The sequence below is a fragment of the Ptychodera flava genome, chromosome 3 (genome assembly GCF_041260155.1).
Source record: "Ptychodera flava strain L36383 chromosome 3, AS_Pfla_20210202, whole genome shotgun sequence".
Lineage (NCBI taxonomy): Eukaryota > Metazoa > Hemichordata > Enteropneusta > Ptychoderidae > Ptychodera > Ptychodera flava.
This window is the reverse complement of record NC_091930.1, coordinates 3,572,635-3,589,433: the sequence shown is the minus strand read 5'-3', so window position 1 is coordinate 3,589,433 and position 16,799 is coordinate 3,572,635. Positions and strand designations below refer to the sequence as shown.

At 38.7% G+C, this 16,799-nt stretch overlaps 1 protein-coding gene across 2 annotated transcripts; it reads left to right on the top strand.

Annotated features, from left to right (window-relative positions):
- The first annotated feature begins 5,906 nt into the window (after window positions 1-5,906).
- Window positions 5,907-12,595, top strand: LOC139129440 (L-rhamnose-binding lectin CSL3-like). Of its 2 annotated transcripts, XM_070695070.1 has the most exons (6): window positions 5,910-7,690; window positions 7,984-8,062; window positions 8,815-9,102; window positions 10,301-10,609; window positions 11,469-11,500; window positions 12,390-12,595. In XM_070695070.1, the coding sequence occupies exons 2-5, from the start codon at window positions 8,005-8,007 to the stop codon at window positions 11,474-11,476; spliced, it is 663 nt and encodes a 220-aa protein (XP_070551171.1). In that variant the 5' UTR covers window positions 5,910-7,690; window positions 7,984-8,004; the 3' UTR covers window positions 11,477-11,500; window positions 12,390-12,595. The 2 variants fall into 2 exon arrangements, with proteins under 2 accessions (XP_070551170.1, XP_070551171.1); XM_070695069.1 differs by lacking the exon at window positions 11,469-11,500 and having other exon boundaries at window positions 5,907-7,690.
- The last annotated feature ends 4,204 nt before the right edge of the window (window positions 12,596-16,799 follow it).

Below are 16,799 nucleotides of genomic sequence, written 5' to 3'. Positions count from 1 at the left end.
GACCATTACCCACTCACTTCTCCCTCAGAATTACAGCGCCCTCTACGGCTTCGATATTTTATTGAATTCTACGAAAACGGCGATTCGGAACGTTTGGATTTTATATACTGGCATCATCGTCACAGCATGCGATCTTGGATTCTACAATGGCCTCATGTTACCCCTTCAATTGATTAATTTTTCGAAGAGGCGTTGAGAAGTGAACCCAATCGAAAAATGTAAAGGGTGTATTAAGGAGATACGGTACTGAACGCGTTTGAGCTGAAAAGTTCACAAACTTCACTCAGCAAGATGTGCTATACAAATGTTGGAATAACCGAGCAAATGACCGAAATTAAATATTCCGCGTTAATTATATTGCGGGAAAATAAGTTTTATTATATTTCATCAAACCGAGACGATGAAAAAAATCATATACTCCATCCAAAGCATTGAACAAAATTCCATTTAAACAACATATCAGAAAGGTACTGGTAATACATGTGTTCTTGGAGGTGCATGTGTATTATATTTCAAACCCGATATATGTGCATAAAATACTGAACATATATCAAATGTACAACCATACGTCAGAACGGCACATGAAAACCTGATAGTAAAATTTTGTTGAAAGGAAGGTGAAAACATATTCATGTAGATATAACTTCACATTACGTCCTGAATAATAGCTGAAGACATAATAAACATTTGAAATTGCTCCACATCCTGAAAAAAAGAAAAATCCCGCATTTCTTAAGATGGCAGAAGGACAAAACGCCTTCTTTTGGACAAAGAATGTGTAGTTTGGCGAGTACGATCAACGGCTCACTATTGATATGGGTCATTCAAGGAAAATTATGGAACATATCGTGACATTTGACGGTATGGAGTACCGAGGCATGAATAACATTTCATTTACAAAACATGGTAAGTTCCCTTGTAGTGTTCCACCCACAGGAGATTTTTCAAAGTGCACCTCCATCCCAATCCGCCCCCCCCCCCCAAAAGGGGGAAACGCAGGTTTTACTTGGGTACCCTATCATAGAAGCTACATTTGATCAGCCAGCTTCACTGCCGCTGATGCGATCGCATGGTACTATTTGACCATGGTTGTTGCTAATTCATTCCGGAAATACTTAAATTGTCATATTTTGTCCCACTCTTTTGTGTTCGGAAGAAATGGTTAAGTCAGCAAAAATTAAAACAAAAAATCTAAATAAAGAATTGGGCGCAAAATAGGGTGTAATTTGACTGAAACGAATATAAATACTGTATCTGAAGATATGCTCTGTCAATTATCTTCTCTGTATCTCTATTTGGTATTCCCCAAACCTTATGTTGTCGCTGCGTGTCATCGCAATATGTTAGCATATTTATAAATTCGTTTTATCGGAAAGGACACATTTGTTCTCCAATATACCTTATTAGACTTCTACCGGTGGTGTTAGCCAAACTGTCTCATTCAAGAAAATATTATTTCTTTTCAGTTGCTTAAAACGAAGTATTAACATTAATCAATGGCAATCTCTAAAGATTTGAACAGAAGGCACGACAGGGAGCTTTTATGCTATGAAGATGCGTAATAACCTTCGATTTAATGTATTTGACATTAAAACGATTCAACAGCATGGTCATTGACAGAAGCCTTTTTTCTGTCGATTGTGGATATTCATATGCAAATGAATGGCTTTGAAATCTGCATTAAAATCATGAATACCGGACAACCAGCCGACACCACAAACCTGTTTTTACCAGTCGTTTGACTTCAAAATATGCCAATTCTGACGACAAGTATTTTCTAAGCTGTGAACTCCTATCAGTCCATCCGGTCCTGATCTGACAAGCCGCTCATCCGGAAATAGAATCTGTGACGCACGTGATCGTTGTCACGCGATATTCTATCGGAAGACAGAAACTGCGAAATGGACCTCTATGTACACAAAACAAACAAACAAACAACTCTGATGAGCTTTTACATCGTGTTCCAATTTCCGTGCAACTTTGATTCCCTGAGGAATCGACTTGTCCACTTTCTCCCTGTCTCTGTATGCGTTTTAGTGAATTCGGAGGGGGTGACATTAAAATTGCAGATTAACAATCCTGTCTCTTCAATGTTATTACACAGAGAGAGACAAAACTACAGTAAGGTAGACACTCATAAATTATCACTGAACGGTGAAACGGTTACGTTATGCCGACTTTATGGTTAAAATGTCTGAATTGAGGGAGTAATAAAATAATGACAATCTTTTGTGAATGTCAGAATTGGCAAATTCCCTTCAGAAGCGCCTCAATTCGGAAACCGCCAAAATGGCAGTGGAAGATTTATTCGTCGTTGATGGCGCTGTTTGACTTGTATGTTTGCTGATGATATCCAATATTTATGTAACTTTCTCTACCATAATGTGCACGACTAATTAAAAAAGTGTGGGTCGGACAGAATTCAGTGTACTCTCTCAAAATGCTATTTAAGAAGCTAGGGATTCAGGGAGCCATTAAATAATTACTACATACCAAAATGTCGCGATTGCATGATGATAACATAAACTGCACCTTGCGACTAAATAGATGTTTTAATAAGACATTTTGTGACAGAGAAAAGCACCTGAGCTCGGCGCCTATGCATGTTTGCTCTCTACGAAGTTTGGCTGTACCAGCTAGCGGTGGCTTTTCGTAAATTCATTTGGGCCGAGGTCCAAATATGATGACAATGAACCCACTTTAGAATAATTTTAAACATCGACGTCGACTGCTAAACGGCGATGATGGAAATGATGATTAGATAGAGATACATGTATTGTTGATGATGACGGTGATGATAAAGTGATAACACTTCTATAACAACAGCAAAAGCGATACTCAGTATCAAATGATATATATGCATATAGTTTACATTGAATAAACTAAAAAACAGACATCTCCATTGCATATGTCACATATTTGTGCGTATTTAGCCTTCTGCGTCCCTTTACCGATGCTTTCAGAATATAGGCACCAGAGTAACGTACATAACTGAAAGAAAAAGGAAAGATTTCATGATAGAGGGCGTTCTCTATCCGACAGAGTTTTGCAGAATTCTCTTGGCCTCGCCATATTTTCATTAACTGAGCATACTATGTATGCAAGTCAGTAAACTCTTTGCCATTTCTTTCTCATTCTTTTTTTTTTTCATGGCGACAGAAGAACAAGAAATTGTTGCTTTCTCGAGCAAGAACAGAACAAGAAATTGTTGCTTTCTCGAATGACTTAGCCAAGAATGTGCTCTGGAGAACGGAGAAGAAGAAAAGTGGACGCACAAATGAAATGTAGTGTGCAAGACAACGCCGCTGTGACGGAATGGCAAACATGGCGTTCTCTTTTTTCTCGCGATTTCTATCGAAGAATGCAGCTGCCGATTTGAGACACAGTATACACGCCATTTTTACGGTTTGATGCAAATTGTTACTCACCAAATGCGAAAGTTTCTATTATTTCCACGATTTTATTTGTTGATGCATTTTCCTGTGTTCAGAAAATGTTTCATAGACGGTAGATACCCGATCAAGCTCCTGAATATACCGAGCATAGGCAGATTCAACAGACAATAGCAGTACAAATAAGAAACAAGACATTTACATACAGAGTTGTGTGCGTATGCTATATTTAAAAAAGACAGAATTTAGCTTTCATAACTTTAGCAACTTATCCTACTTGTTTCATGTTGAAGGATATGGCTGTCACAAGTTGTACTCAGATAAAGATACGGTAAAGAGGGAAAATTGAATGTTATTTCAATAATGAATGTTCTCTTGCAGTTACCAGCAGAAGCTCAAGGTAACGACAGGCTATTTGTATACCACTGAACTAATTTGTATCAGAGCATTGTTGTCTTTGCACAACGTCAATTTATAAATTCAAAGTAAAAGACTCCTTCTGAGCAATACCCACACGCATTGTAATTAAGACAGATGCAGATACAATCAGCTTGTATATTTGTCCTATCTATTAAAATGTATTTTACCGGGTACTTCCCAACCGTTTTTGTGAATCAAGGTTAACTGCCTTGCGTTGTGTGTCAACATTTGTTTATTTACGATCATGAAAGAGCTTTAGCTAAAAGATTGGATAAACATACTCGTAGTACGTGGGAAGATACCAGGGTCAATGGCCTGCCTAGAGCCAAATAGATGTAGATCGGCGAGACAAATACATTCATATTCGTGTGCATAGACTGTTGAATAGTTAACGCTGGAATACAAGTATACTTATTTTCCAACGAAACAAAGGTCAATCAGATGGGGATCCCTAACAGCGTCCACCTCATAGTCTTTCTGTAGATAAAATATTCTAGCGCTATGGCCTTGGGGCAGAGGAAATGTCCGTCCCCAGGGTTAGGGGCAGGGGTAGGGATGTCTTGGTCTCTTCACAGGTTTCTTCTTGCTATTGTTTATTTTGTTTTCAATATGTTTGACTATGATAAGCATTGCTAATAAAGATTCACACAACCAACCTTTGGTCTCTGGTCCTTCACTGTGCCATTCATTTGTCCCTTGAGTCTTACGCGACGTTTTGTCACTGTGTTGCGTCTATTATCTGATGTGTTTGATTGCCTAATGCGCCAAAACAGGCAAAGGCATATAAGGGGGGTTTACACGTGTGAGTTCAGTCCGGAGTTGACACCGGAATAAATATAAACCTGTGTCAGTTGGACGTGTGAACATACAACACCGAACTAACAAAGAACTAAATTAATCCGGTTTCGGAGGGCTTGTTCAGGTTCGGTGCTCCTTACTAAACAATGGCCTCTTTACACGTGTGACCAGAACACCGAACTAAACGCCGAAGTATATCCTGTCCTCGGGCCTGCGGTCATTACCACAATGGACGGTACGGTGTTTAAGTAAGAAGCTCTGGCGATCGCGGCAACAATTGGTCACAGGAGAGACGAAAACGTTATCCGTATGATGGACGGCACGTCGAGGGATCGGCAAGTGTATGAAGTCGTCGCTGCCAAGGCCAGGGAGAAGGGACTCAAGAGGACAGCGGAACAATGCCACAACAAAATCAAACGGTTGCGAGCTCAGTTCAAGTCCGCGTCCGACAAGAACCGTCGTAGTGGCAGAGCTAGACTTTGTTCAAGTTGGTGAATTTAAAAAAATAAAATAAAATCATTTACAATAGTTTCTCTTGTGTCTCTCCTATTTCGTACAAACCTATTCAGAATTTGGTAGCCCAGGCGAGGTTTTCCCAGCCATTGAATGCATTACCTTTGAGTCTGCGCAGTGTAGTGAGTTAGTTTCTGCCGGATCCACCGAGTGAAACTCTCCTGTATAGCGTTCACCCCACAGCGTCCACTCAAGTCACGCGCGCGTTTCACATGAAAGCAAAATACCAATTATTGCGTTCACTCCACTCAAACATTCACAAATCTCAGACTTGGACCAAGATGGCAGAGCTAGAAAAATGATGCCATTTTACGATGAGTTGGCTGACCCGAAGTAAATTTATACCTTGTGTATGACGTGTAAACGTGAAATCGCTTAGATCGCTGATAAGGAATATTTACAGAGCGACTAATCAGATTCCCTCAGGTTTAAAAAAATACACGTGTAAACCCACCTATAATCTGTGGACGCTGTCGCCAGATTATCTCTGGATTAACTTTCACAAATTCAACAACGAATGCACAAGCAAGGGTCTTCTTTTATGCCACGTGTGTGGAGGGACTGTGGTTGTACCGTTGCAGGTGCGTTCGTTGTTGACTTTGTCAAAGTTAATCCGTTGACAATCTGGTGATAGCGTCCACAGATTAGTAGCTTACCCTTGCTTGCTTTGGCGCTATTAGGCAATCAAACGCATCAGTTAATAACCGCGGCTACACAGTGATAAAAGTTCGCGAAAATCCGTCAAAGGACAGATACATGAAAACAGTGGAAGATAAAAAGAAACTTTTCAAAACCACTGCGATGATGAGACCAAGTCACCAAAATTTGGTAGTAAAAATCTGAAAGCAAAAAAAAAATCTATGATGAGACCAAGGCACCCGTACCCCTGCCCCTACTCCTGGGGAGGGACATTGCAGCAGCCACCTATGCTATGGCCTTGAATGGTATACATAGTTCACCTTTGACCCCTGTCGAGATAATACACTGGAAGAGCACAGGCTACAGTTTGAGGGAAATTATTTGTTGTATCTTAAACACAGAGTTCGTTTCAAGAGATGTTGGTGTTGTTGTTGTTTTTTGCTGCTGCTTTTTTGAGAAGTATACATTCAATTTCTTTAACATTCGAATCAATGCCAGACGTTTGCCACAAAGTATGGTTTTCTTGATTTTCCAACCTGGCTACATTCAATGATACAAATGGATCATAAATGCAACAATTGAATAAAAGCACATTTGCATATATATTAAAAAGAGGGTGTGGGCGATTCCAGGGATATCCTTTCATTTGAACAATTCTACTCATATGGTAATTGGCTTTGGCGAGCAAAGCATCCCACTGAACAATTTAAGAGACTCGACTGATCACTCTGAATTCCAACGAAGGGGTCGCATCTTTATCGTGTGAACATTGGATATTAATATCTGTAATTTCAAGCAAGACAAGAAAGACAGATAAGAGGCAGTGACGTTGAAATTGAAGCAATCTCAATGTTTTCTTATCTGTTAGGTGTAAAGGACATGTCTTGTGAAACAGCAACAAGATTGCAGGCTTTGTTTTGTCGACTTGGGCTAAAACTCTTTGCTTCCAATGGGGTTTCAGAGTACGGCCTCGAAAGCATAGTCACGACCCTGCGTATTGATCTTATCTGACGTTGTCATCTCGCACAATTAAAAGAATGAATACCGAGCAAAAAGCTGTTCCATATAAAATTTCTGTCCACTATTTCGAAAAACCACAGAAGTAATTATTACTATCCCTGAAATATGTTGGAATTTGTAACGCGATATTTCACTGCTATCGTTTTTTTACGCAGCATCTCCTGACTAGGGGGCATGGATAATGCATGAATATCTAATAGAGATGCGCTTTAAGGCAGAACGCGCCTAGGAGGATCATTTTAAAGCTCTTGGAGAAAAAGAAAAACTTTCACCCGCATAGTTTTTCACAAATCAAAACTTTTATTTTCCCTAATAGAGTTAACACAGGAATGGCGGCTATTTTGAATTTCAAATTTTGCAAAATGTTGCGTAATTTGCTTAGCTAGTTCCAAACTTTGCACGTTGATCCCCGATTTTTATTGTTGATTTTGTAAGAGAACGGTTGACAGTTTCATTCAGGAAAGTTGTGCAAAAGTTTAGGTCTTTTACTTTCGAGGCGCATACTACCCGAAGTATGTATGATGAGATAATATCAGTGTGTTTGTTGAAATAACGCTTCCTAAAACATTGATCTGATCTGCGTTGAATGGCGCTGATATATGCTTTAAAGTCAAAGTGTTCATGCTCATTTTGCCACGTGGCAGAAGTTTGCAATCAATAACCCATCGAGGTTGTCTGAGAATAGTTGCTGGTCTGCCGTTGCTTATTCTACATTAATGAAAGTTCTTTTTTTTCAGAACTACACGGATAAGTAAAGAATTTTATTTTTACCATGGCTCTGAAACATAAAAGGTTCTCTGCAATCAATTCCACAAGTTACATGCTGTCTTTGTCAACGACACATCAGTAAGTAAACTGCTATCCGTGGCTGCGAGTCCCTTGTTCGAACAGATCACATTTTACAGAAGGTAAGTAAGGCTAATAGCTTATCAGCTTAAAGTGACAACATTTAATCATTGGTATTTGTAAGATAAAATATATATAAGGATATATTTCCCTAATTACTTTTGAATTTTGTTTCCAGGTTTCTGAGGGTAATATTATTAAGATTTCTTTATATTGTGACAAAGATTGTTGCTGACTACATATCTTTGGCGACGAACTCTTATTATAAACACCAAATGAAATATTAAGATTCGCTAACATCATGAAAATTGCGCCAATGTTTTCCGGTTTTTTTTGTTTCTTTTTTTCTCAACAGAATTCAGACTGCATCGTTGAAATGGGGAGTACACGATTTGTGCTATTTCTACTTTGTGCACTGCACTTGAGCAACTATGGTAAGATATGGCGTAACATTTCCTTGTGCAGTTAAAAATAAGTCAAAAAATGTTTTGAAAAACACTTCAAATCTGGGTGATTGTCACACCATATTAGATAAGACAAATTGCACATTGCACTCAATATTATATTCAATTCTGTATATTACAGTTTATTAGGAGCAAGAATGTCTAGTTTTTGTCTAAGTTTAACCATGGATGTAAAAAATAGATGGTTTAACGTTATTTTGAGATATGTCGAGGTATGCAAAAGGTTGTGTTAGTATTAGCATCAAAAGCGAAAGACCTAAATGTTTGCTCAACATTCGTTATGTAACTTTCAACCATTTTGTCATTCAAGTCAAGAATGAAAATCACGTGTCATCTTGCAATGTGTTTGATACTAGAGATACAATATATCGAACATTTACTGAAATTTGAATATCGAAATAACCACCATGGCTGTGTTAACCAAAATGTTTGGATTTTTCAAACAATATATTACGGTAAAAGCTTTTCTTACTCTATAAGTTCTAATGAGTTCTCAAAGTGGAAGACCAGAAAAGTACTGGGCATATTTGAGAGTCCAATATCTGTTCTCGAGGCACATTCTACCTTAAGTTTAGGGACATTATCGCGGAAATTTTGACAACAGTATACCATTCAACGTTCTCAGCAGTGTTGTTATCATGTTTATTCGCCTGGACATTCGCAATTCATTTACAATAATTATATATTCTGTATTTTGTTCACCGTTTTATTTTTCACTACAGCTTCTGCCTATGACATGATAGAAAAGGTGGTCTGCGAAAATGGCGAGGCTTACTTGGAATGTCCGGCGGGTGAGATAATTTCGATTTCAACCGGCACGTACGGTCGTAAGGACAAGACGACTTGCTTCCACGCACAGATGTATGACACCGACTGCAGAGCTGATCACACACGTTTTATACTGCAGGAACAGTGTCAGGGAAAACGGACCTGTTACGCATCCGCCTTCAACTCAGTGTTCGGCGACCCTTGTCCGGGAACCTACAAGTATCTTAAATTCGATTACAGATGTGAGTAGCTTTGGACTTCATGTTCAATTTGAGAATCGAACAGGTTAGGAAATACCATCTGCATATCTGTTTACTTATTGAGCAATTGTAAATGATTTTTTAAGCATTATGACAATATGTAAGAAAAATTATTTTACTATTTTACGTTCTGAGTTACCGTACTTCCACTGCAAGTCATTAATTTAAATAATGAGCTAAGTGTATCATAAAATGTGAACAGGTTTATACTACATTTTAACTATATTCTAATGACACATCGTAATATTCTAATGACACATCGTACAACTCACAATACCAGACTGGATATTAATACCAAGTTACACGATGCAACGTTGGGATGTTCATCACATAAATTATATGATCTCTGGTTTGTTAACGAACGCATTTCAAAACATCGCAGACGCCAGGCAGATATTGTGTCTGCTAATGTATTATTTCAACGCATTCGAACAAAACAACCTGCTTTTGAGAAATGATATCCCTTCATAACTATAAATGCTAACTTTTACACATGGAGAAGTTTGTCTACACATGCTGTATGCTGGCACTATTGTCTCTGGTGTACTGTTGTATTAAAAATTAACCCCTTACACTCATCTTTCACGACCGCCATTCGTGATTCTCAATACCGGAAAACTGTCCCTCTCTCTGCTCGCCATCGTCAATGCCAAAGCTACCATACGGACGCCGCACCTGCAATCCTTACATACCACATCAAAAAGGTCGGCCAGATAGTCTCAACGTCACCACCGTCAACACAACAATCATCATCATCATCATCATCATCGTCGTCGTCATCGTTTCCATCATTAGCAGCAGTTATTGGCACCACAGCACTGGAGACAACATACACCATTAACACAATCGCCACCCCTTCCTGCATAAGAACCATCGAATTTAAAAACTTCAAATCAACTTGTTCCTGTCTATTGAACATAATTGTGTCTGTATCATATTCAACCGTTAATGTCAAGATATGCCAGTCGGTAATCGTGTTCTATCCGAACCTGTTCAACTTCATCCATGAAAAAACTATTTATAAACAGAGTGACTTTCTCAACATTATTTAGGGCGGATTGATGCAGCAAATACATCGAAGATCGGTTCAGTATTTGTGACCATTCTTCTTTTTTGAACAACAGCCATTTTTTTCCGAAATATTGCGGCAAATATATCATAAATAACATGTTACTTGCAGGTATTCCAGAACAGTTTGGACTTTTTGAGTTTTGTGCCATACCCTGTCAGGGAGAGACTCTCCATCTTGATTGTGGCGCTGGGAAAGCTATCGACCTCACACAGGGCGGGACGTTCGGTCGAACAGACATCGTGACGTGTGTCTCCAGCGGAACTTCAGTCGCCGACACCGACTGCAGTTTCTACGCGTCAGATCATTTGAGGGATAAGTGTGAGGGCAAGCAAACCTGTGACATCTTGATCGATGCCGCTGAGTTCGGCACTGACCCGTGCCCCGGTACGGACAAGTATCTGGATCTTTGGTACATGTGTAAGTAAAACATACTGTTTTGATCATAGTAAAGGGAAATGGGGAAATAGATAGTTTTGAACCTGTCGAACACAAATGTTGAAACATCGTCTTTCTGCGTGTGTCAAATTGGTCGATTAAATTATACGGTTTTTTTTGAATGTGCCTCGGGGACTAATATTAGGACTCTCAAACGTTTCAGATTCTCCTCTGATATACCACTTGTGGGGGTTCATTTTAAAACTCTTGGTGTAAGAAATCGTATAGTTTTTGAAAATAGAAATGTTTACTTTTCACTATAGAGTTAGCACAGGGACGGCGGCCATTTTGGATTTCAAATATCAGTAAAGCTTAGGTAATTTGTTTCTGTAGTACCAGAATTTGCACGGTGCTCACTGATTTTTATTCTTGATTTTGAAAGAAAATTGTTAGAATATCCCTTGAGGAAAGTTTGAGAAAAAGTTTAAGTCTGTCACTTTCGAGTCGCAGCGTACCTTAATGTAAAGCATAACGTGTGCTTTAAGATGTCGTGCCCATTTTACATCGCACACAGGAACGATTCATTTGTTTCAGAAGGGGAAGTCCACTCTTAGTCAGCATCAAATATTGAGAATGTTATTTTTGTACCATCTGTCGTCTCTCTATTTGTAACCTCGTTAAGGAAGTAAAATAGTTAAAGACAATCTTACAGGATAAATAATAGCGGCAACTCAATAATGCACGACAATTGCGTTATTTGACAAAACCGTCAACGTCTCTATATATCACGCAGGAATTCCTTACACCATCGTTATATATATATATATATATATATATATATATATATATATATATATATATATATATATATATATATATATATATATGTTTCTCTTTAAAGGTGTGTAAATCAGCTGGGTCAATATTACCAAGGTAAAGTCACAATTACAATATTATTTCCAACCTACTTTTTAAGTTGAATGGTTGTGGTAGCTGCGTAGCCAAACGCCCGGAAACAACTGACATGGTATTACAAGGATAGATACCTTTATATCACATTCATTTAAATTCTTGTTAAGGAAAACTTTTACTTACTATCTTGTCCTCGCGTTGATCACATACTTTGACTTGTCAAAAAGCCAAAATGCTTGTATAAACAGTGAAACAAACGTATCTGTACGGCAACACTATTTTAAGAGTTCGCATTAACGAGAAAGGTCAAACTTTGACTATCAAGAACGTGGTTCTAAAGTTTTTGTCTCACGTTAAAGCGGAAGAAATGAAATATGTCCTGTATTAAAAAACTTACTAAAACGTTTGTGCAGTGACGTATCAGAACTTCTCAACATATGCGACGAAGTACCAGAAGTAAAACATCAAAAGAGACTATGGTTTAGTGTAAAACTATGATAACCATGCATGACTGTAGTGAAGGTAACTTCGATTGCTTCAATAAAATACTGGTCATGTGCACCATACCGACTACTTTGCAATGGAACCACTCTCTGGTCACATACCAATTGCTCTATTGCTTGATACTACCATTGCAAGGAGGCTTGGGGTACCACGCATTTAATTTTGTGTCATACTTCAAGACTTATCTTCTTTGCGATGCACACCCAAGTCTCCGAGTTCCGGCTTCATAAAATATCCGCTGAAAGCAACACTACATTTTTCGCAATGCCAATAATCTGAGATCTCTTGGAAACTTTGGTACCATTTTATGAATGTCCAGGTAAAAATGCCGGCATTATTTCAAACATTTATTGCCAAGTCTTTGTCAGTAAACTTATTACATTATCTCATTTTCTCGTTTTTGTAGCGGCGAAAAAAGTCATCGAAGAAGAAACCAAAGTCAGATTATAGATCAGGAAGCAAGATGAAACACGTTTCTTGGATTTTAATAGTTTTTCAAGGATCAAGATGAAGATGCATGCTTTTTACTTGGGAAATTTGGCACTGTCTCACGTCCTGTATTTCGTTGACATAATCTCAGTAATTTGTGGTGAAAATAAATGCAACAAGGTATTTTTGTCTCGCTGTATTGTTATTTTTATACTGATATCGCTCTGCATTAAAATGAATACCGTCCACGTCAGTAGCTGTATAAAACGACAGTGTGCGATATCAGTCCGGAGCTTAATTCCAAGAGTCTTTCTAATGGCGATAGAACCGGACAATCGTCTAATAAAGCTATACAATTTAGGTATCTAGATGCGAAGTGTACGATACATATGGTATAATTGTGTTCAACCAAACCGCGAGACCATACTGATGCAAAGTAATAACTTCTTTGCACTTTTTGTGTATGCACGAATGACTCATAACGTACCAGGATGGCCCGTACTCATATCTTGCTATCTATGTTACTTCATAAATACCTACACGTCATCGACGAAATAAACGTTGCAGTACTTCAGTGGCCTTCCCTAAACTCACTCTGTCACTCATGCTTGCGCGTTAAAAATATCACAATCTGCACTAGAGAAAACAAGCTGACGTACATCAGACGCATACCTGCTCAGTGTTCCATGTGATGTGTAGTTAGAATTTTTCATGGTCCAAAAGACGCATCAGCAGGTGCTTCAAAAGTTCCGCTGTAACAGTTTCAGATTTTTATTAATAACCACTTGTTTTAATTACGGCAAGTATATTATGTTCATATAGTCGTGGAGAAAAGATACCAATTAAGGATTTTCGATGATGACGGGAACATGTGCGCCAAATTAGCATATGGACTCTGTGTAGCCGTTGTCATATGCTCGTCAGGTGAATGTTTTTGTAGGTCTGTCTGTCTGTCCGTCTCTCTCTCTCTCTCTCTCTCTCTCTCTCTCTCTCTCTCTCTCTCTCTCTCTCTCTCTCTCTGTCAATTAATGCCTAATAATTATTGTGAGAAGGAGGAGTTTACTATTCTGCATTTGATACATTTTCAATAAAGAGACAGTGCATGCTATTGGAATCTTCATGCAAGATGAATTTGAAACGTGAATTAATATAGTGATTTTGACCCCAACACTTTAGCTATTTTATTGATTATGTTCCTTAAATGAAGTAATTATATACTTGCGATTATTTGATAATTTCACCTTCTACAGTGTCACTCTAATTTACTAAAATAGGCATCAGCATAATCCTTGATACCACAATCTTTTCATTATTGACGGTAAAAAAGTCCTTCCCTCAACTCCACAATTCACTTACTTGAAAATCACTACTTTCAATACCTTGAATGGGGAGGGGGCATAAGTTGGCAAAAAGTTTCGTGCACAATTTTAGTCTTCAGACACAACCAGACAGACTGCAGGAGTGTTGCGAATATACATTACACAGACTACAATAACTGTGACACTGCAACAACATGCTTACGATATTTCAAACTAGTTAACACAGAGAACGGGTTTTAAAACATGCAACACCTCTGCTTTTTATGATAATTTAGTGTCTTTCTGACAAGATTTCAGTAGGTAGTACCCTTCGGTCCCCATTCTCCAGCCAATAACGTCGGCCATTAAACCACCCGGCTACTTAAGGAGAATATGCGGAAACGTCAAATGCGAACATTCTAGTTTAATTACTGGCATTTCATGATAGCATTATTTTCTTCGCACTGACCATCGTCCGTAAGAAACCAATGTCCCCAACGCTTTGCTTGCTTAATTTTCTCATCGACGCCAATAATGTAATTCACTTGGATAACAACAGGATTGGTAATATCCCGCAATTGGGGTTTTTATACCACAAACGGACACAAAATTTTCAATTGGTAGAGTTTTGACTCTTATATCAGTATTCGTCAGTTCTTTCGATAAGATCTTCATTTCGGAGACAATGTAACCCATCTTCCGGGATTCGTCGTTCAACGCGTTCACGCGGTCTTCGAACTGGCGAAACACGTCCAACCAGAGCGTTTTAGTTGTCTCTGTGTTGCTGAGGTATATGAATCCTCCCGAAATGCCCCTCTCTGTGGCACCGTTGGGCGCCGACACTATATCATAGCTGGCGTAGCTGTTGATGATAGGCAGTGCGTCGTCGAACCATACAGCATCGGATTCAATTAGAGTGACTGGAATGTCGCTCTGCAGTAGTAACAGTATCACCCATGTCCGTAGCAATATAAAGCGGTAGTACGCCACAAAGCGTATGCTAAACTTGAAAAGTGTTTCAAACGGCAAGAGGAGTACTTGTACTTCGGGGTTCAATCTAGAGAGACCATCTAGCGCAGCTTTATCGGTAGCTATGAACAGAATCTTCGGTAACACCCCCATGCATTTTACGTTGCACACCCAACTTTTAGTGATATTGAGGTAGCCACGATTGAAGAACTGCAGCGTGACGAAACCATACGTTTCGGCGATATTCTTAGAAAGGGAGAGTATCCTCGAAATGACCTTTGTCTCGGTGCTGACTGTTTGGTCGCCAATCTTTAGTTGAGGTTCTGTTATCTGTCGTTGCTTGAATGCGTTTTCAGACCGATGCTCGTCAAGTCGGAGTCTCTGGCGAGTAGTTGGGGACTTCTCACCTTGTGTGTTTGCCTCGGAGCCTGAAATGACTTTCTCAACCCCTGCAACTCTTTGTTGAAGATTTTCTTCGACATTGGTTGTGTAAACCCTACCACTTTTGACAAGTTGGTCTTGAACCGTTTCAACAGTCTTCGCTTGAGTCACGGAAACTTTCTGCATTCCAAATATCACTCTGTATACGAGTACGATAAAGACTGCAGCAACGAAAACAAGAACTTCTTTCTTCATTTTCACACGTATAGCCGACAAAGCGCGGCTAAACGGAACAGTACAAAAACCGTGAATGTATGCACCACTCAGCGTAAAAATGTGTCATGCCTTTGTCGTTTCAGTACGGGCGTATTTAGTAGTAAAGCACGCTTTAATATGTGACACTTCATTGCTCGTTCACAAACCATGGAACGTTATTGGAAGATTGTTCATATCGGTAGACTTATGCAAATCACTGGATTCACCATGGACACAGTAATTAATGATATCTGAACTGGCATAATATCAAATAATGTTTTATATTAAAACATGATTCTGACTTACTCTTATCGAAACAATTTGTCGTGTTTTATCGTGAAAGCTCATGTTGATGTTTTTCTGCGAAACGCAAGTACCACATGGCAAATTTTCCAATGGCCGTTTTGTCCTTTCAGGTTACATACTTATAGGGAAACAAACATCGATTAAATTAGCGTATTTACTTGTACAGAAATATTTCTGTTATTGTCGTAAACAATTTTGTGGAATATTACGAAAGTGGATGTGGACACGGAATGCATACACGGAAAATCAGCGCTTGTCGAGTGAAATAATGTTTAGTGTGTATATGGAACAAGATTATTTTAAATAGTTGATGATTTGAGATATAATGATGTTTTTGTTCGTTTGTATAAAAAATCTGCTTTGATTTCTCTGGGCGACCGACGTCAGAATCAATCTTTGCACACGTTAATGTATGACAATGCACATAACTGTCAGCTTTTTTGAGTCGTGCGATGAGAAAATTGTCTTTTTTCAGTACAAAAGTCAAAATATCTAAGAACAGACTGATTAGAAGACTGTCTTATGGCATACATTGTCCATTCAGGCGATAAAATTAAAATATCGAGATTAAATATTTCCTGTTGGTTCCCATTACATTCACCATAAACTGACAGAATTATTCAACAGCAACTTGTACTTGCCCTCATATAAGTACACTGACGCCAGGACAATCCCTGTTTAATTATACCATATATTCTTAATGAAAACCGTAATGACATCGACCAAATAAAGGTTTAGACTGTTCCAGGCACAGTCATGGGATTCACTGGTTTAGTTCGTACATGGCGTGATGCCTACGCGTAGGTGGAAATCCCACACCTGCATGCAGCAGCGATATGACTGAAACTACAGCCATACTTTTATTAAGTTGGATAATCGATTCGTTATCGAAGATACTTAAAATCCAAATCTTATACAAGCTGGAGTTGTAGAGGGCACAGCTGCGGCCGATCTGTCAGCTGTTTCTAATATTGACAGACATTTTATTAATGAAGCGACTGAGTAACAATACCAACAATTTCCCATGACAGAAACTCGTACAGCAACAATCGCGAACGAGTTACGACGCTATACAGATTACAGAGAAGTCACTTCACGTTTTCCCTTATTCGGCATATTTGACGACTGAGGACATTTATAATCCTTGGAGATAAACTAACTGGTATGGCTATTAAATC

What these genes read in the sequence shown, in the direction of transcription:
- LOC139129440 (XM_070695069.1), top strand. Translation starts at nt 8,005, where the DNA reads ATGGGGAGTACACGATTTGTGCTATTTCTACTTTGTGCACTGCACTTG. An exon ending in TCTTAAATTCGATTACAGAT is followed by an intron (nt 9,103 to 10,300) that starts GTGAGTAGCTTT and finishes TGTTACTTGCAG; the next exon opens with GTATTCCAGAACAGTTTGGA. An exon ending in TCTGGATCTTTGGTACATGT is followed by an intron (nt 10,610 to 12,389) that starts GTAAGTAAAACA and finishes TCGTTTTTGTAG; the next exon opens with CGGCGAAAAAAGTCATCGAA.